Raw genomic sequence first — 21,073 nt, 5'->3', positions numbered from 1 at the left:
TGGGATACTTAATAACCAATACATTTATTAACATAAAATTTGTCAGGGTGACTTATTTTGACATCGCTATTTAGCCTGTACTTGATTTTGAAACTTTTCACGTTTACGTAGTATATCGAATAACTTCAGATATGGAGTGTTTGAAGTTGGGACTTATCGAGCTCATATTCAGACAAAAATATTTAGTTACACATGAATGAAGTTCACATATTTTTGCCACAAGTTCAAGCAAAAATGATTGAACCTCAATCCTATGTGCATGCATTTCTGGAAAAAATGATTAAATTCAGCCGCATATAGCTGAAATTCAAATAAAATGACTGAACTTCGATCATATATGCAGAGGCCAATCTAGAATTTAAAGTTTGTGGGTTCCTTTGGCAAAATAAAATATCAAAATATAGTGTCTTATAGGGTTAGTACCACAAACAAAGAAGCCTACAAACTTTTAGCAAGCTCCTTCTCTATCACTAGGCCATTAACACACTCCATTTGTGGGTTCCAAACTTATAATTATCATATATTTACTATATTTCTCAATATAAATAAAAGATCCACACGAAAGTTACTAGGTTCCAGGAAACCCCATGTACCACTCTGCATCCGCCCCTGCATATATGTCTGAACTTTAAATATATAAAACTCCAGAGATGTGATATATAGTTATTTTGAAGAATTGTAAAATTTTGTATTACTTTGTGGGTGTCTTATTTTTGTTATTCCATTTATTTCATGTTTTATTACAAAATAGTTTACTATTCTTTATCTTGAGTCGGGGGTCTATCGGAAACAACATTTCTACTTCCCTAGAGGTAGTGGTATGAACTGCATACATTTTACCCCCTAGACTCCACTATGTGGGAATAGACTGAGTTTATTGTTGTTGTAATATGACTTAAATAATGATCTCAAAATCAGATATTCATACAATTCGATCTTTATTAACTCATTCTGTTTTGAACCACTCAAATTAAAGCACAATGTCTATTTGACACCCCTACTAATATCAATACTTTTGCCTAATTTATTCTATCATTTATGCCCAATACCCACAAAGCTAATAAGGTATAAAAGTAATCTCATTTTTTATTAGTGTCGAAACCTAATTTCAACAAAAAAAAATCTCTCTTTTCAATAGAATTATTCTAGCTAGTGGGTTCTCTCAAAAGTGTAGCTTATGGTTGAGGACCCGTTATTTTTAAAAAATAAATACGAATTTTTGTTACTCTATTATGTACGATTAAAATTAGTCTTTTTAATATTGTCTTAATGATTTCGATATTTTTAATATTATTACAATTCAATTAATTTTTAGTACTTCATTTTTAAAGTGTCATACTATAAGTTCATTATATTTAGAATTTCTCATTTCTTATGTAAATTAAAAACAAGCTTTAAAAAACAATTAAAGCGTAGATAAATAGTATTTTATGTTTGTTGAGTACCATTTTTACTACCCGAACCAATTAGTTACTTCATTTTCCAAAAAAAAAATAAAATTATATATATATATATATATATATAATCTCAATCCTTTGGAGCTAATTAATTAGTTTCCCAATTTTTTTTAAAAATTACTATAAATCGCTGATTTAGTCTACATGGATACATCACATTTTTCAGATACATCACTTAATTTTATACAGATACATCATATTCTTCGATAATATATCTGAGCTTTTAAATAAAATCAAAAATTTATGTTATTATTTAAAAGGATTGGAATTTAAGCAGTCATGATAAATTAAGTTGTGATATGATGTAATTAAGGATAAAGTCAAATACAAGACAATTTGCTATCAACAAATGTATAAATGGATTGGAATACCAATCGTGCTAGTTACCGCAGGTCAAGCCTTGACACGCTAAGATTTTAATCCCTCCGCGCCGCTAACACCAACCCCCTCACCCCCACCCCATCCCGCGCTAAATTTATTTTATCTTTCACTTTCCTCTTTATTTTTCACTTTGAAGGACGAGTTTTTTTAAAGCACTAGCACTGCAATTGCATTTCTTCAACTGAGGAGTCTTTCATTATTGATATGAGAAAAAAAAACATTAAATAAGTTTGCTTTAACCGGATATTTTTAACTATCAATTGTTTAATTTTAAACTCGTTGAGAATTTGTAGCTTGTGATTATAGATAGAGCATTAAAAGCCCTGGTCTAATTCATTAAGCCATACCCAGCCCTGCCACGTTAAGGCATTGCCTCACCCCGCCCCGCCCCGCCCCTGCCCTATTGTCATAATTATGAATGGATCAATGGTATGACGAACGGTATGTGAAAATTTTGAACACTTTCATTTATTTTTTTTTGTAAAGGGGAAAAAAGAAATAGGACATAGAGAGAGTATGGACCAATTATAAAATAATTAATTATTCTAATTATTTGTAATTAGTAATCATACTAATTAATTTTTAAGTAAGTACATTATATCATTCCACTGCCTATTTATAGTCTCCCATAGTTTCCTCTGATCATAAACCAACACATTTTTATCTCTTTAATTTAGTCAAAATTTCCAAGAAAATGTTGTCACTTGGTATTTATATTATTGGATCTTTACTTGTTATAGCAATTATACATCATTGGAGGAACCCTAATTTCAAAGGGAAACTCCCACCAGGTTCAATGGGTTGGCCATTACTTGGTGAGACTATTCAATTCTTTGCACCAAATACATCATTTGATATTCCTCCTTTTGTGAAGGAGAGGATGCAAAGGTAATTAATTAATTTAATTTTACTCATGCCACCTATAATTCTGTATAAACTTATTCCTACAGAATGTTTACATCAAATCATTTTAACTTATAATAATTAAGTCATGCACCTATTCATCAATATTAATGCAAGTTAGCATTACTTCTAACATTATTGCTAGGAAAATTGTATATGTTAAAGAAGAATTTTAAATTTATATAACGTCAGACATATCTCTTCCTTAATTCCTTTATCTACTTTTAGACATGTGGAGGGAAAAGAAATTTTTGGACTTAGCTATAAAATTTATTTTGTACACAGTGGGGACAGATTGTTCAAATAACCAAAAGAGCAAAAAAAAAAAATAGAAAAGGAAGGTTCTAGAAAAGTACTATAAAGATAATCAAAGAAAATAAGACAAGTTTATAGCATAAGCCTCTTCTCCAAATTATCGTACTTTATATAGATATAGGCCAGGTTCTCAAATATAATTTGACAGATCCTTTGGTGGACTTTTGAACCTACTACTCTTTCTAATGGATCCAATGATCAACAAATTTGTTATCTTTGGCCTTATTCATAATAGAGTATATGCTAAAGAAAAAAGGTATACATAGGCACATATATTTACTTACAACATCTGTTAGAGTTGCGATCCGATTTTTGTTGATTCGGCCCTAAAAGTTTCGCAGTGTGATCCATGTTTGTAATACCTTCATGTTTTTTTGGGCCTAAGACCTAGTTGTACGCACGTATTATATAAGTGCGATTTAGTGGGTTATTTCAGGTTATTCTCATATACATGAAATTGAGACTATCGCCTCCAATATTGTACTCTCTCTCTCCATTATAGTAAATTCCTCGGCCTCTACCCGTGATTTTTTTCGCAAGAATTTCCACGTAAATCTGTATCTTCTTGTTTTTCTTTTACTTGTGGTTTACTTATTTTCTGTCCGTTCATAACAACATCTAAATTATGAATCAGGTACGGGCCCATATTTCGAACTAGTTTGGTGGGACATCCAATAATAGTATCCACTGATCCTGATTTTAATTATTTCATCTTCCAACAAGAGGGACAATTGTTTCAAAGTTGGTATCCACATACTTTCACAGAGATTTTTGGAAGGCAAAATGTTGGATCTTTACATGGTTTTATGTACAAGTACCTGAAAAATATGGTACTAAATCTTTTTGGCCTTAAAAGTTTGAAAAAAATGTTGCCTGAGGTTGAGAAAACTGCAAATAATAACTTGAATAGATGGTCAAGTCAGAAGAGTGTTGAGATGAAGGAAGCAACAGCCAAGGTAAGTAGTCTAAATTTCAGGGCATTTTCACAAAACTTACCTTATAAGTTTTACTGACATATTCTTATCAAGTAACTAATACATTGAACACGAGCCTCTATTTCATCCATCGTGTTCTAATATGATGTAATATCATCGTCAATCTTCCCCATTTCATTTGGATTATTAGCCCAAGATACTTGGAACTTCTTCTCCTGGGGATAACTTATGTATCAATCCTTACTTCCTTATCTGCCTCGTGAGTGATCACATCACTATGACCTTTCACTCTAAGGGGTCGTTTTGTTGGGAAATAGTTATTCCAGGATAATTAATCCCGGAATTTGTTATTTCGGGATTACTCAGGATAACTTATTCTACCATACATATGGGATAATTTATCCCATCACTATGGTGTAAATGGTGAAATAAATTATCCCAGTATTGACTAATACCACCAACCAAACATGGGATAAAATGATCCTTCATTTTATTTCGGGACTACTTATCTCTTATACCTCACACCGAACGACACTTACATATTTGCTTTAGTTTTGTCCAACTTAAATCTTTTTGACTCCAGGAACTGTCTGTTAGGTTTTTAAGAGGTGCGAATAGAAAATGAATAGGTGTTTTTTTTTTTAAAAGACACAAAGAGAAAGAATGCAATTTGAACAGGCACCTTTTCGGTTTGGATGGTTATGACCTTTTCAATGGATTGTGATTTTTTCGAAGAGTTGCACTATTATGAAGGGTTGCACCTTTTTGAACCATTGTTTCTCATCATGAAGCAACACCTAGATGGCTATAAATACCTAATTTTTTCCTCAGGTATAGATATGAAATTTTGAAGAGGAAAAACTCCCCTCGTTCTTGAAAAACTCTATTGTGATTTGATGTCGTTGAGTGCGTTCGTAGTTCAATAAAATTTAAGGTACCGCTATTTTATCTTGGTGATTCATTTTATCCTAGGAGTATATATTTGAAAACTTCGAGCACTTGATGGGAATAATTTTCTTAAGGAAACACCATTAATTCAGTGGACTTGAATCTTCTAATTTTCGTATTTTTTCAAACGTTTGGTTTGGCCATTTTTCAAAAAAAATAATGAAATTGTTTTAACATCATTTGTTGATGTTCATAAGTTGAGTTAATCTTATTATTGAAGTTCAAAGTTGTGAATACAAAGGTACAACTTTATTTGATTGTTCATATGATTAGTTTGAATATATGTTTGAAGTTCTTGTTGTAAAATACAGATTTTACTAAATCGAAAAAATAACAATCTTAAGAAAGTTATAAAAATATTTATTTTAGTGCTTGTTTGGTGAAAGAAAAAAGAATTTTATCCCCATTTATAAATCAAATACTTGGTTAATCTGTATTGAGTTTGATTTTGTGGAGACTAAAATCTTTTGATTTCTACTTCCTCGATTGGAAGAATATAGATACTTCACCAAGAAATTAGTGTGGGAATTCGATTTGAAGAATACAATAACTTCACCGATTTGTTAAACTCTCTGTATTGGTTTCTAGAGTTTAAAACCTATGAGTTTTCACTCTATTTGAATTTAACTCTGATTTAAAGTCATAAAAATTTTGCCAAGTTTTAAAGTTTATTCGATTGATTATTTGAAGATATAAAAAATTTATCATTGACTAGGAATAAGTTGGCTAAAGATTAAAGTCTTTATTGTTAGTATTCTAAAATACTAAAGTGTATGTTAAAGATTGATAGGAAAATGACGAATGAATCTGAACAACAAATTGACTAGGTTGTGAATGATGTTCTTCCGACGACAATCAATGTTGTGTCATTAAGTCATTCAAATATTACTCCAGCAATGGAAACAACTAAGAAATCAGAAAAAATTCTGGTGTGAACTTTAAAGAATGGCAGCAAAAGATGTCATTTTGTCTGACCAAACTTGAAATGCAAATGTTCATAAGTATAGATCCTCATATTTGCGATGAAATAATGATTGAAAATCAATTATCCAGTTTGAAAGATCTTGTGAGTCATTCCAAGATAGAAGATAATAATGAGTTGAATGCAAAATCATCAGTGATGGTTATAAATCTTATTAAGGATGATGCTCCAAATAATAAAAAAGATGAAGTCTTCTAGACAAGAGAGAGCAGAACAAGAAACGTTCAAAGGCAAATGCTACAATTATAATGATGTTTGTCATAAAGCTCTAAATAGTCAAGTTCTGAATAAGCACAAGGAAAGACATTAGATATACATGTCAAAAATAATGTGAAAGATTTAAAATTTGTGTGCTATGATCACTGAAAGCAATCTAGTTGAATATTCAAATTAATGGTGGTTTGATTCAGGAGCTACTAAACATGTTTATACGGATAAAGAAGTTTTCTCTACTTCTGATATTGCTGGTCCCAAAGAAGTGATCTTCCTGCAAAATAATGCAACAACCAAGGTTGAAGGAAGTGGGAGAAAAACCCAAAAATGACTTCTGGCAAGGTGTTGAGTCTCAATATTGTTCTTTATGTTCCTACTATTGTGGAGAACTTAGTGTCGACAATACTTCTCGTTAAAAACTGCTTTAAGCATGTTTATTTTGGAGAAAGTTGTAATAAAAAAAATAAAACATATGTAGGAAAGGGCTACCTCGATTAGGACCTTTTTAAACTTGATATAATGGTTACTGAAATGAAGAAAGCTAGGCTTCTTCTTACTTGCTAGAGTCAAATAATTTGTGACACAGTCGTTTAGGACATGTCAATTACAAAATCTTACAAAAATTAATTAGTTTAAAAGTGTTGTCTAATTTCGTGTGAAATAAATCAAAGTATCAAATATGGTGAAATATAAGTATTCTATTCAAAGGGATTTCAATATCTTAGACTTAATTTGTACCGACATTTGTGATACGAAGTCCACCATATCGTGGTGGGAAAAAGTATGTCATAACTTTATTAATGATTACACCGGATACTTTTATTATTTGCTAAATGGTAAAGATGAAGCAATAGACGCATTTAGACAACTTAAAATGAAGTTAAAAATCAATTGACTAAAAAGATCAAAATGATAAAAAGTGATAGCGGTAGAGAGTATGAATCTCCATTTGTGGAGATATATTTAGAAAATGAAATCTACCATCAAACTACTGCTCCATATTCACCTCAATCAAATGGGATTGCGGAAACAAAAAGTCAAATATTAAAGAAACTTTGGGGGAGGGGAGGGGGGACTATCCTTACAGCAAATCAAATGCTCAATAGAGTCCCCCATAGCAAGATAATCTATTTCATATAAAAAATGAAATGAAAGAAAATTCAACTTGAAATATTTCAAAATGTGGGGGTGTCTACCCAAAGTCTAAGTTCCTATACCTAAAAGGGTAAAAATAGGACCAAAAATTATGGATTGTGTTTCATCAGATATGCTATAAATAGTAAAGCATGTCGATTTTTGGTTTATAAAACATATGGATATTTATGAAAATGTGATAATTGAATCAGATAATATTGAATTCTTTAAATACATTTATCTGTATAAAACTGGACATGAGCTGTCTAGTGGAGGGTCTAAATCACCTCGAGATAAAACAAAGGAGAATTTACTTAATGATGAAAATCCAAGGCATAGTATACGTCAAAGAACGTCAATTTCCTTTAGATCAGATTTTGTAATATTTTTTGCAAAAATGAGCCTAAAATATTTTTTAAAATGATGTTATCTTCGAACTCATCCTTTTGGAAAGAGGCAATCAATAGAGAGATTGATTCAATCATGAGTAACCATACTTGGGAGTTGGTTGATATTCCTCTAGGAAATAAACCTTTAGGTCCTAAATGAATCATCAAAAGGAAAATAAAAGATGATGGCACTATTGACAAATACAAGATAACACTTATTATGAAAGACATTAGACAAAAAGAAGGTCTTGATTATTTTGACACATATTCTCCTGTAATAAGGATAATGTCCATTCGTATTTTGGTTGCATTAGCGGCGGTATATGCTCTTGAGATCCATCAAATGGATGTGAAAATAATTTTTTTAAATAAAGAATTGAAGGAAGAAAGTTACATGAAACAACCCAAAGATTTTATGGTTCTTGATAAAGAAAGCAAAGTATGCAAACTTATTAAGTCACTTTATGGACTAAAACAATGACCCAAATAGTGGCATGCAAAGTTTGATCAAACCATGCTGGCAAATGACTTCAAGATAAATAAATATGATAAATGTGTTTGCATTAAAAACACTCCAAATCACAAAGTTATTGTTTGTTTGTATGTGGATGATATGTTGATCATGAGTAAAAACATTTTTGACATAAATTTTGCAAAACAAATGCTTGAGAGCAAGTTTTATATGAAAGACTTTGGAGTTACTGATGTGATCTTAGAGATAAGAATTCATAAAACTCCACAAGGGTTGGCATTGTGACAGTCTCATTACATAGAAAAGGTACTTGACCAATTCAAGTATTTGAATTTCAATATTGTCAAGATTCCACTAGAAATGAGGTTTCACTTCAAAAGAATGAAGGTGAAAGTGACTCTCAATTAAAATACACAAGAATATTGAAAAGTTTGATGTATATCATGAATTGTACGCGACCAGACATAGAATGCACTACTAGTAAATTAAATCGGTACACGAATAATCTCAATTAGACTCATTAAACAACAATAAAAAGTGTTTTACGTATATAAAACATACCCCAATACCATTTTGTCTAAATCGGCGGTTATAGATGACGGGATCAAATTAAGTATCGGTTGAGCTGAATGAGGAACAATTTTTCCTCTTACTCTTTTGACTTTTCAGTTTCTTGTGGAGAAGCTCCATGAAAATGAATTTCGTGGTACAAGATGGAAGAAACTGTGAGGAAGATGAAGCTTTAACATTACCTAATCTGATTTTAGGCATTTTATAAGTTGCTTTCGTGGTCGGATTTATGTTATTAAAGGGTTTGGGACAGGTCTTAATTTTTTTCCTCGTCTTTACTTATATCGACCATAAATTTTTTGTGTAAAAAATGGGTTGCTAGTCTTGTTTTATTTAAAAAAAAAATATACTCAAGACTATGTTTTGCATTATAACAATTATCCAACCGTAATTAAAGGATATAGTGATGCAAATTAAAACACCAAATTGAATGAAGTAAAATTCACGAGTGGATATATATTTACTCTAGTTGGACGAGCAGTCTCTTAGAAATATTCAAACAGACATGTATTGCCCAATCTAAAATGGAATCTGAATTTATCATATTAGATAAAATGGGTGAAGAACTGAATGGCTTCAAAATTTCTTGTAAGTTATTTCTTATTTTCCTAAATCTTTGGCACCATTATATATACACTATGATAGTCAAGCGGTAATAGGTAGGGCATGGATTATGATTTATAATGGTAAATCTTGTCATATAAGATGAAGACATAATATCGTTGAAAAAATACTCTCTAGTTTTATTATCATGACTGACTATGTAAGGTCAAAGAATAATGTGTCGGATCCACTTACAAAAGTCCTATCTAGAGAGGGAGTTGAGAGATCATCGAAGGAAATGGGTTTACGGCCTAGGACAAGTTATCACGATAGTAACTCTACCTAACAGACAGGAAATATCAAGAGTTAGTTTCAAGGAGATCAAATAAAGTTATGACTAGCGGTTCAACATTATCACTATACTCAACTCATTCTCATGATAAAGACAATATTCAGGAAATAACGATAAGGTTTATGGTTTGAAGCTTTTAAATGGTTTCCAAGTCTGGCAAATTTGACCAAATAGTTTGATCTATAGTATTAAACATTTAGGAATCATGTATAGTAAAGGTCTATTCTTTAATTATCAAAAAACCAGTGAAAACAGTAAGAGGGGGTGAATTACTATTTTTTCAACCAGTCAGTCGACTTTCTCCTACAGATAGTCGACTATTGATTGCAGTAATAAAAACTTCAAAAATTAAACTGCTGAAAATAAATAACACCAGATGTTTTATACTAGTTGGGACCTCTAATAGGTCGTACTTCAGTATCCTTAGGTTACAATAGATTCTACTAGTTCGTTGGGAATAAAATCAAAGTACAAGATTGAGTTAAGCTATTTGACTTTGACTCACACTCTATCCCTTTCTTTCATACTTTGATACAATGGCCCACCAACTATGTGTTTCTCTCCTCACTTTTTAATTACACAGTAAACTTTTAAGATAATACAATGTTTGAGTAAAGTAGAACAAGGAACTAGAGAAATAATGAGACATGTGTGTATCTCCTCCTTTGACTTCCAATGCTTATATAGTAGTGATTGGACTACTACTAGTCATTGGAAGTTACAAGCCAACCCAAAGGATTTTTATTTTTAGGAAATTGAATAAGGAATATTCAATCTCCAAAAATATGCATAGACTACAACGAAAAATCTAACTAAGACATTATATACACAAAATGAAGATGTAGCATTTCTATGATTTAAGCACACTAATTAATGCAACAGTTTTTTTCTTCTTTCCTGGAATGGCATGCCTTTTGATAGTACTTCTGAGGAGATTTTCTTCAATCTATTTTGAGTAGAAGATCTTTTCATGGAATGCCTCTTGATATTCTTGGACAAGAACCATGAGTTATGCACAACATCTTGTAATATCTTCATAGATATTTCTTTTCTTTCTGAGTATTGAAGGCCTTTTGATATATTTGGCCAAGACCCATGAATTGTGTACATTGTCCTGACTTAACCTTTAGAGGCGCTTTGCTTCCTTTTTGAGTCCTGAATGAGAGTTTTGACTATTTCTTATTTTTTTATCTTCCTATAAATAAATCATAAATCATTCATCAAAACTTTAACACTATTAATCTCCCTCTTTTTTATGGAGGACAATATTTAATTAAGTGAGATAGTTGACTTTTTTTGTAGGGTACTCCCCCTATTTAGCTTGATAGTTGACTCGCCCTTAGTTGTTGCACTGTTGACTATTACTCTGTAGCTTAGCTTATTATCCCCCTTTGACATCAATAAAAAAAAAGCACAACAGCAAAGACAAGGACAATGCATGTATAAAAAGAGAAAACATAAATTATTCAGGGGCTTATGCCCTGATACAACCAAAATACAAGTCTTAACATAGTTTAAGAAGAAGGAAGGGGATTTCCATGACAAGAAAAAAAATAAGCTAATGTCTTAGCAGCAGCATTCTTCAAGTTCACGAACTGACCGGTGATTACTAAGAAAGTGAAGGCAGTTTATCTTGTGGCCTCCCTGATTAGCTGATCCATTCTTAGCCTGAGAAGAGCAACATTTGATATTGTTTTCTTGCTGACATCTTTAAATTTTTCAAGATAAAAGTACGAGGCAAGGAGGAGATCCTTGATAGAGTCCAACATCAAATCAATCTCAGTCAGGCGAATAACAATTTTAGGAGGGGGGGAGTTGAAAACAAGAGGAGGAGAGGACTTAGACCTGGGAGATGAAAGAGTGCTAGTAGAGCGACCTTCAAATTTAGAAACCAAAATATCATCAAGCAATACATATCCCATACTAAAAAAAGCTTTAGAGTTGTAGAATTATTTGACTATAACAGAGGGAATAGATTCAAGAGAAATATTGCTAGCTTCTAAGATACAAGAGATAATAAGACCATAAGAGAGGCTAGACGAATCAAGAGATGCTTCTATCATATGATTATCGATGAAAGATGAGATATTTATCTTACACTGAGAGATAAGACAGTATGTCAGCAGAGTATCTGGCTGAGATAGAGTAAAGAGAGAACCAACACGGAGACGAAGAGTAGTACTCACAATATGAGTAATAACACGAATTTCAAATGACAAAAACTTTAAATTGAGAGCAGAAGATAAGGGGTCAGAATTGTTAAGAATAATAATTTTTTTCGCTTATTCAAAAGAGATCAAAATCAGAAGGCCAAGGATTTTTGGAAAAGGAGGTAGAAAAATCAGAGCAATTAATGTCGAACAAAGTATCAAACATGGTACAATCAAGGTAGATACACTTATCCAGCACTAGGATTTCAAGCTCACCAGAGCGCATGAAATGAATAATAGCATAGACAATTTGATAAGTTGTTCATATGCAATCTTAGGAGTATTTGAAAATAGATTTTCCCATCTTTGAAATTCAAATAAGATTTTTATATGATAATGTAGAGATTCTAATAGACCTAGATCTACAAGTAGGGTTTCATTTGTAGGTTTCCAAAAATCAGCTTTTACATTAAGACGGCAATTAAAGTCGAATTTTTTCTTTTCTTTTGGAACTTTCTGAGACATCAACAAAAGGGAGAGCTTACCCAGAAAAGAACCAGAGAAAACAGTGGAGGGTAAAGGGTTTAGTCGAAGACATCAGAGTTTAGTGGAACCGATGAAACTATCTTTTCTTTATCTTTAAAGAGAGAATTTTTCTGGCTACGAGAGGGAGGACATTTAGAGTGCTTAGTCATGAGGAAAAAAGATATAGAGAAAGGACGAAAGATTTGAGAGAATTATGTAGGACAAGATAGGAGAAGTCGCCTAGGAAATGAATCAATGCCATAAAAAAGTATCATATATCCAATCAGTGGCAGATGAAAAAATAGGAGAAACATGAAAAGATGTGTACATCAATCATCTCATTCATTAATTAAGACACTTTTACACTTTTTTGAAAAATATAAAAATCAGTCGAAAATATTTGCACTACTATCAATAGATTAAAAAAGCAAAAATAAACTTTTTTCCAAGAGATGTTTTAATAACATATCTACCAATAAAAAGAATACTTAACATGGTATCAAAATTACCTTTTAAACAAGACTTGTTAAGAAAAGATACTATAAATATGGTCTAGAGAGATGCATGGATTTTTAGACAAAAGGTACTAGAATTGTCACAAAAGACTTCACACTATTTTAAAAGGTATTATAATCACTAAGCAAATGATATCCAAAAATATTGAACACAACATAGATCAATAGGGACATATTTAGGGAGAGAGAAACACAGATATGTTTTACTATTCCACGATATGGGAGAATTCCCTATTAGCGAATGATGTTTTTTTCCATCACTCTTGACTTTGCATAATCTACATCTAAGAATTTTTTAGAATAAAAATTATTTATATTATCAAATGACACGAAATATGGTTTCAAATAATTTTCTAGTGATACTTTTAATAGAAATAGCATACATACACACATTAATTAGTATACCTAGTTGATTGGTTGTAAGGTAAAGAGAAGAGTCACTCATACCACGATATTTTCTTTAAAAGTCATGAAAGTGCATAATTAGTACTCACAGGGGTACTATGGCATACCAGTCATTTCAATGAGCTCTTAGGAGATTATTTTGACCAAGAAAGATTTCTTCAGCTGGAGTGTTTCTAGTGTCAAGGAGAGTGTTAATTCTCCCATCAAGATCATTTTGAACTCAATTTTATTGGATCAGAACATTCCTTGCATAACATAGAATTATTGTTCCTACGTATAATATCAGAAAAATCCTTTGATAAAGAAGTTGTATCAAAAAGTTGTGAAAAAGCTACTCAATCTCTCTTACCAAGCTTCAGGAACATGTTTTAAAGAGAAGAGGTCTTTTGAAGTTTAAAAACATGATGAGGAAGCATAGCATTTTTTAGAACCTAGGGTTGAGAAAATTTTCTCATTCATACCTTAAAGATTTTGTAATAGCATAGTCAAGCAGGAGTCGAATCGATTAAAAGAACTTCATCATAGTCGATAATTTCACTTGATTTTATTTCATCATTTGAGCCAACAACTTTTGCATCTTCATGTATTTACGACTTTATAAAGAGTTCTTTTTGAGTGATAATGATCACTTCTTCATTGTTTTAGGGTTGTTCTAAGTTCAACTTAATCATGGGAGGTAACAGTTTGGATGATCAGCCTTAGTGATGGTCAATCCATCAACTTTATTCAAATTAGTTAATCTTTCGTTCCTTATAAATTGAACGTTCACTTGTTGAGATATCATTTCCCTTTTATATTTTGAGTGGATTTTCTACAAAATAATTATTTACTTATTCCAAGGTACTTAAAGTGTTCTTAGACCCCTTATGATTAGTTCTTGAATTTGTTGACTCAGTTTTGAGTCTCCAAATTCACTTGTCTAGATTTCTAGATCAAAATTTACAGTTATAATATTTATGACTAAGCTTACCACAGTGATAACATAAAATATAGCATTATTTAGTAGTTGTATGATATGTATTACAATTGTGATTGGTTTCTTTAGTCGACTGACTGGAGTTAGTTAATTGTTAAGAGTTGTTGTAGTTATAATATTTTTTATTATGACTGTGATTATTATTTTTGATCGACTTACTAGAGTTAATTGACTTTTGAGATCCTACACAGTTATAAAATCTATTGTTACAAGTGTCACTGTCAGATCTGTAAGTTGACTTGGTCGATTGATCTGACAATACTATGACTGGTGAATTTTTCAAGGCTGAGTTGATTCTTACCTGACTTGATTCGTCATTTTCTATGAAATAGTTGTTTTCAATGTTGTTGACATGGTCTGAATTTTCTTCCTCATCCCAGCAGCTGGAGACCTTTTGATTTTTTTTGTCCTTTTTGGTTTCTTCGTGGATTTCTTCCATCTTATTTCATATCTCTTTAGCAGTTTTTAAAGTGGCTATTTTCTCATACTGTTTTTCACTAAGATCTCAATGAAGCAAATAGATTGCTCTAACAGTTGCTTGCATAATATTCAATTGCTTCTTTGTGTAGTCAAAAGTGAGAGTTTTTTTACCACCTTTCTTTTCATTATTTTTGGAAAGGACCTTAGCGCACTCTGAATAATTAATCAGGCTTCATAATTCATTGATAAAACATAATTCTTCGTTCTTACCTTCTACTAAACATAGTATAGACCATTAAAAAGGGTGGTCAGCATATTGAAAGTCCCTCTTGAAATATGGCTTCACTACTTTGATGTCCTGCCATAAATCTTTCACTTACTTGCTATTAAGAAAATATGATGATCTGAGATGAGGCTCCGATATCAATTGAAAATAGTAAGATGAGGGTGAATTACTCCTTTATCGACCAGACAGACGACTTCCTCCAATAGACAGTCGTCTATTGATTGCAGTAATGAAAACTTCAAAAATTAAACTGCTGAAAGTAAATAACACGGATGTTTTATACTATTTGGGATCTCTAATAGGTCTTACTCTAGTCCCCTTGGGTTGTAAGGAATTCTACTAGTTCTTTGTGAATAAAATTAAAGTACAAGATTGAGTCAAGCTTTTTGGCTTTGACTCATACTCTATTCCTTTATTTCACACTTTGAAATAATACTTTAAAAGAATATAATGCTTGAGTAAATTAGAGAAAAGAACTAGATAAGGTTGAGACAAGTGTGTATCTCTTCCTTTGACTTTCAATTCTTAAATAGTAGTGATTGCACTACAACTAGCCATTGAAAGTTACAAACCAGCCCAACGGGTATTTATTTGTAGTAAATTGAATAAGGAATATTCATCTCCAAAAATAAGCAAATACTATAAAGAAAAATCTAACTAAGACATTATATACACAAAATGGAGATGCAACATTTCCATGATTTAAGCACACTAATTAATGCAGTAGATCTTTTCTCCATGATTTAAGACATTATATACTATAAAGAAAAATCTAACTAAGACATTATATACACAAAATGGAGATGCAGCAATTTCATGATTTAAGCACACTAATTAATGCAGTAGATTTTTTTCTCCTTTCCTGGAATGACATGTTTATTTATAGTACTTCAAAGGAGATTTTTCTCAACCTATTTAGAGTAGAAGATTTTTTTCATCTAATGCCTCTTGATATACTTGGACAAGACCCATGAGTTATGCACAATATCCTGTAATATCTTTAGAGATGATTTTCTTTCTTTTTGAGTATTAAAGGCCTTTTGATGTATTTGGACAAGACCCGTGAAATATGTACATCATCTTGACTCAATCTTCGGAGGTGCTTTATTTTTCTTTTGAGTCCTGAATGAGATTTTAGATTATTTCTCCTTTTCCTATCTTCCTACAAACATCAAAATTTTAACACTATCAATCAGGTCGAGTTCATGGCTGAAACGAACAGAACTATGAGAATCATAAATGGTATAAGATTGATTGTGTGACTTGTGTTGTATAGGTGTACATTAAAGCTCAACTTTTCAAAGACATCACATCTACCGATTGACCGAGTGCATCCGATGCAAGTTCACTATAGAAAGTGTGAAGAAAAATCTACTTATCCAGATGCAACTAGTCTTTGCTTGTAGATCACACACTTGTCCGTAAATTTTTTATAAAATAGTCATTTTCCATTCATATTGGGGGGCGGTTAGTTTTTTAGGAGGTGTGAATGGAAAATGAATAGGTATTTTTTTTGAAAAGACACCAAGAGAAAGGATGCAATTTGAATAGGCACATTTTCAGTTTGCATGGTTATGACCTTTCCAATGGATTGTAACTTTTTCGAAGAGTTGTACCTTTTCTAAAGGGCTGCACCTTTTTGAACCATTGCTTCTCTTCATGAAGCAACACTTTGATGGCTATAAATATCTAAAAAAAATTAGGTATAGACATGAAATTTTGAAGGAAAAAAATTCTCCTCTTTCTATGGGTGTGCATCGGTCGATTCGGTTTGGTTTTATGTGTTATTGATTTGGTTTATCTGTTTTCAATTTTTAAATAAGTAAAACCAATAACTAACCAATAAGATATTTTCTTATCGGTTTTTGGTCCTTAATGGTTCAGTTTCGATTTAACCAATAAGAAAATACTTATAAAATAGAAATAGTAACAACTAATATTAAAAAATAAAATCTTAGTTATAGCCAAAATCCTATGCAATGCATTTTAGTTTACAAGAATCTTCAAACTTGAACTGAATGTTAGTTCGAAAAAAAATGGAATCCTAATTGTTGGAAGCTATAAATGCTTCAAACTTTCCAATACTATAATAATCGAGCTTTATATTGTGCCTTTGTTGCACCGAATAGGTGAATACTTTGTGAATCACTAAATTATGAATAAATAGTGCATATAATATATATATATATATATATATATATATATATATATATATATATATAGAGAGAGAGAGAGAGAGAGAGAGAGAGAGAGAGAGAGAGATTTATATATATATGTATAACATAAATAGGGCTAAAACAATAACTTAGTGTATTCTTGTTGGGTTATCGGTTTAACTGATAACCCAATAAGCAAAAATCAAAATCGAACCGTTTACCCAATAAATTTTCTTATAAAACCAATAAAAAATTGTTAACACAATAACATTTTTATCAATTCGGTTTATCGGTCGGTTCGGTTTTTGCACACCCCTACCTCTTTCTAGGAAAACTCTAATATGATTTACTATCGTTGAGTGCGTTCGTAGTTCGATAAAATTTGAGGTACTGCTATTTTGTCAAAATGATTCATTTTATCTTGGGAGGGTGTATTTCGTAACATCGGGTACTTGAGGGAAATAATTTCCTTAAGGACATACTGTGAATTTGGTGGACTTGAATCTTCTAATCTTCATCTTTTTCTAAACGTTTGGTTTGGCTATTTTTGCAAAAAAGAAAAAAATTGAATTTGATTTTGTTGATGTTCATAAATTGGGTTGAACTTATTGTTGAAGTTCAAAGTTGTGAATACAGAGGTACAACTTCATTTGATTGTTCATATGATTAGTTTTGAACGTCTATTTAAAGTTCTTGTTGTAAAATACAGATTTTATCAAACCCAAAAAATAACATTGTCACCAAACATCCAACCTATCAGTAACTATGCTACGAGTCTTATAAAACAAAAGTTCAATATTGTATCACCGCAAATATACCATGAAACCTCCCCTGATATATGTCGTTTCTTTTGATCAATCACCAAAGACAAATGAAAATGGCTAAGAGTTGATCCCTACCGCAACCCCGTCACGACTGAAAAGAGCTTCGAGTCTTCTCTCCTTATCTTTACTCGAATCTTGATTTCATCATATAAGTCATTAATCACCCTAATGTAAACTACATGGATATCTTTAGCCTCCAAAATTCTCCATTGAACGCCTTAGAGATGTCTTGTTTATCCACCCTCTAAAATTTCCCATTAAATTAGAACTACACATAAATGAATTTAGGATTTATTATTTATGAGTTCGAATTTACAAGTTTTTTTTTAAATATGAATTCACAGCATAATATATTTTATTTAATTTTTTTGCAGATGATATTTGATATAACTGGAAAGAAACTTATTAGCTATGACTGTGAGAACTCCGAAAATGTGTGCAAAAATTTTGTAGCTTTTATACAGGGATTAATTTCTTTCCCTTTAGACTTTCCTGGAACTGTCTATCACAAATGCTTACAGGTATTTATGAGTTTAACTTTTATGTACTAACCATATCATAATAATTATAGTTAACACTTAGTAAGAAGTGGATTATTAACCTGGAAAATAAAATGGAGTACCTATTACTATAACAAGTTACAATATAATGATTGTGTAAACGTTCTTTAAGAAGTGGATTATTAACCTGGAAAATAAAATGGAGTACCTATTACTATAACAAGTTACAATATAATGATTGTGTAAACGTTCTTTACCTTATCAGTATTCATAGAATTTTAAATTTTGAATCGGGTTATTTTTTTGGTTAAATTAAATCAAATCAGATATTATAACCAACATTATTTCATTTGTTTTAGTTTATGTGACATACTATTTCCTTATTAGATTTGTTCCAAAACCTGACATTTTTGTAACCATACAATATTTCCCATTTTACAATTAATGAGAAACTTTTGAGTCACATAATTATTAGGGAAAAAGGATATGGGCTGGTCATTTTTAAAGCCACAATTTGAAAAGATGGACAACTGCAGTCAGTCGGTTAAATTTAATGGAAAAATTACATAAAATAGCATACTTAAGACTATAATTACAATAAATAGCAATATTTTTATAAAATTACATTTTATAGCAAGAGTAATATTATTTTACTCATTAACTAAACAAGTGCATGTTTTACTCTCACTATTTTATATTTTTCTATTTCTACTCCACTGTTTCAACTCCCCAAATATAGTCATATCTTTAACCTCTTTTTTTCATCTTATTTTTTTTATTATTTTTTTATTTTATTTTTTTATTTCAACTTTAATTTCTCTCTTCTATTTCTCTTCTATTTTTTCTTTTTCGCTTTTTATTTTTAAAATTTCTTCTATTTCTCTTCTATTTTTTCTTTTTCGCTTTTTATTTTTAAAATTTTTTCTTTTTTTTTTTCTTTTTCATATTTGAAGATAATTATCTCCATGATCTTCAAGATTTCAAAATAAAACGTCATTACTGTCTTTCACTCTCTTATATCTCTACCTTTTTTTTCTTGTTATTTTTTTCATCTTATTTTTTTATTTTGATTTCTTTTTCTTTTTCATTTTTTTCTTTCCACTTCATTTTCTCTCTTCTATTTCTCTTTTTTTTCCTTTTTAGTTTTCTTTTTTTTTCCCTTTCTCATATCTTTTTTTCTTTTTCTATTTTCATTTTCTTCTTTCTATTTTATTTTATTTTTTTTTCTTTTATTTTTACACTTCTATTTCTCTTTCTTCCTTTTTTTTTCAATTCTCTTTTTTTCGTTTTTTTCTTTTTATATTTTCAATTTTTTCCGTTTTTTTACTCTTCTATCTCTAACTTTTATACTGAAAAGACAAATATGTATATCACATACACATATTCAAAAAACATACAAAATACATCGCCATACAGATCTGGATATGTATTTACAGTACAAAATATACATATGTATCTGCATATGCATTTACAGAAATACATATCTCACTCATATGTATATATAAACGTATAGGACACAAAATCTCTATAACACAAAGGACAACTATATACATATACATATAGGTAACCAGAAAATACATAATACATATCTTAAATAGTAAAAAAATACAAATAACTACATATGTTACCATTTAGAATGACATAGAACAGTTCAAAGACAAATCCAATGTCGTCCAAAAATACATATAGATATGCATTTATATATACAAAATACAAATACATGCACATACCCCCCAAAAAATTATAATACATTTGTGACATAATACATCTGTCTAATTGCGCTTGAACTACACATTTCTTCTTATTCATGTAGACACTACAAATATTCTTATGACAAAAACTCATGTACTGCTCCTTTGATAACATCGTCTTAATGCGTTCTTCAATATCACTGACGGAATGACATTTTATATGTGGTGCAAACCTTGAAAGTATTCTTGCCATGAATATATGATCACGCAACACCTATAGAACAAAATAATGAGATAAATTTATATTACATGTACTTTTCACAAAAATATAATACAAAATACGTAGTATGCATATGTTTTCTTTTACATAATATATATTACATTACAAAAAAATACATATAACTCTGTATATATATTTACAAAATACATGTCTGATCCATATGTATATTACTATACAAAAAATACAAATATGACCTGATATGTATTTACGAAATATATATCATATTCATATTAAACAGTAACAAACATAACTATACTATATATCTTCATATGTATTTGCGAAATATAAAGGTGACTCATATAAAATAAGAATATACATATGGATCAGGTATGTATTCTGTAAATACATATGCAGAGCTATATGTATTTTATGCGGTGTTGGATTTATCTTTGAACTGTACATTCTATGTCATTTTAGAGGGTAACATATGTACTTATTTACTCTCTTTTACTGTTTAAGATATGTATAATGTATTTTTTATTACCTATATGTATATGTATATAATTGACATTTTTATTATAGAGATTTTGTGTCATGTATGTTTATATATACATGAAAGTCAGATATGTATTTCTGTAAATACATATGCAGATATATATATATATGTATGTTTTTTACGGTAAATACATATGCAGATCTGTATATCTATTTATTTTGTATGTTTTTGAATATATATATATATATATATGATATAGATATTTGTCTTTTAAAAATAAAAGATAGAGATAGAAGAGTAAAAAAGAAAAAAAAA

The 21,073-nt window shown here is 30.5% G+C and overlaps 1 protein-coding gene across 1 annotated transcript in view; it reads left to right on the top strand.

The window, feature by feature from the left end:
• Nucleotides 1-2,502: 2,502 nt before the first annotated feature.
• LOC107854621 (cytochrome P450 87A3-like) overlaps nt 2,503-21,073 on the top strand; it is a 23,393-nt gene continuing 4,822 nt past the window's right edge. Inside the window, exons 1-3 of the mRNA XM_016699645.2 lie at nt 2,503-2,726; nt 3,691-4,012; nt 18,226-18,372. Coding sequence (XP_016555131.1) covers nt 2,533-2,726; nt 3,691-4,012; nt 18,226-18,372 — 663 coding nt within the window. The 5' untranslated portion in view covers nt 2,503-2,532. The remainder of the gene's footprint in view (nt 2,727-3,690; nt 4,013-18,225; nt 18,373-21,073) is intronic.

Source organism: Capsicum annuum, unplaced genomic scaffold (assembly GCF_002878395.1).
Source record: "Capsicum annuum cultivar UCD-10X-F1 unplaced genomic scaffold, UCD10Xv1.1 ctg2352, whole genome shotgun sequence".
NCBI classification, from domain to species: Eukaryota; Viridiplantae; Streptophyta; class Magnoliopsida; order Solanales; family Solanaceae; genus Capsicum; species Capsicum annuum.
Note: the sequence above shows the minus strand (reverse complement) of the source record. Positions and strands in the feature narration are given on the sequence as shown.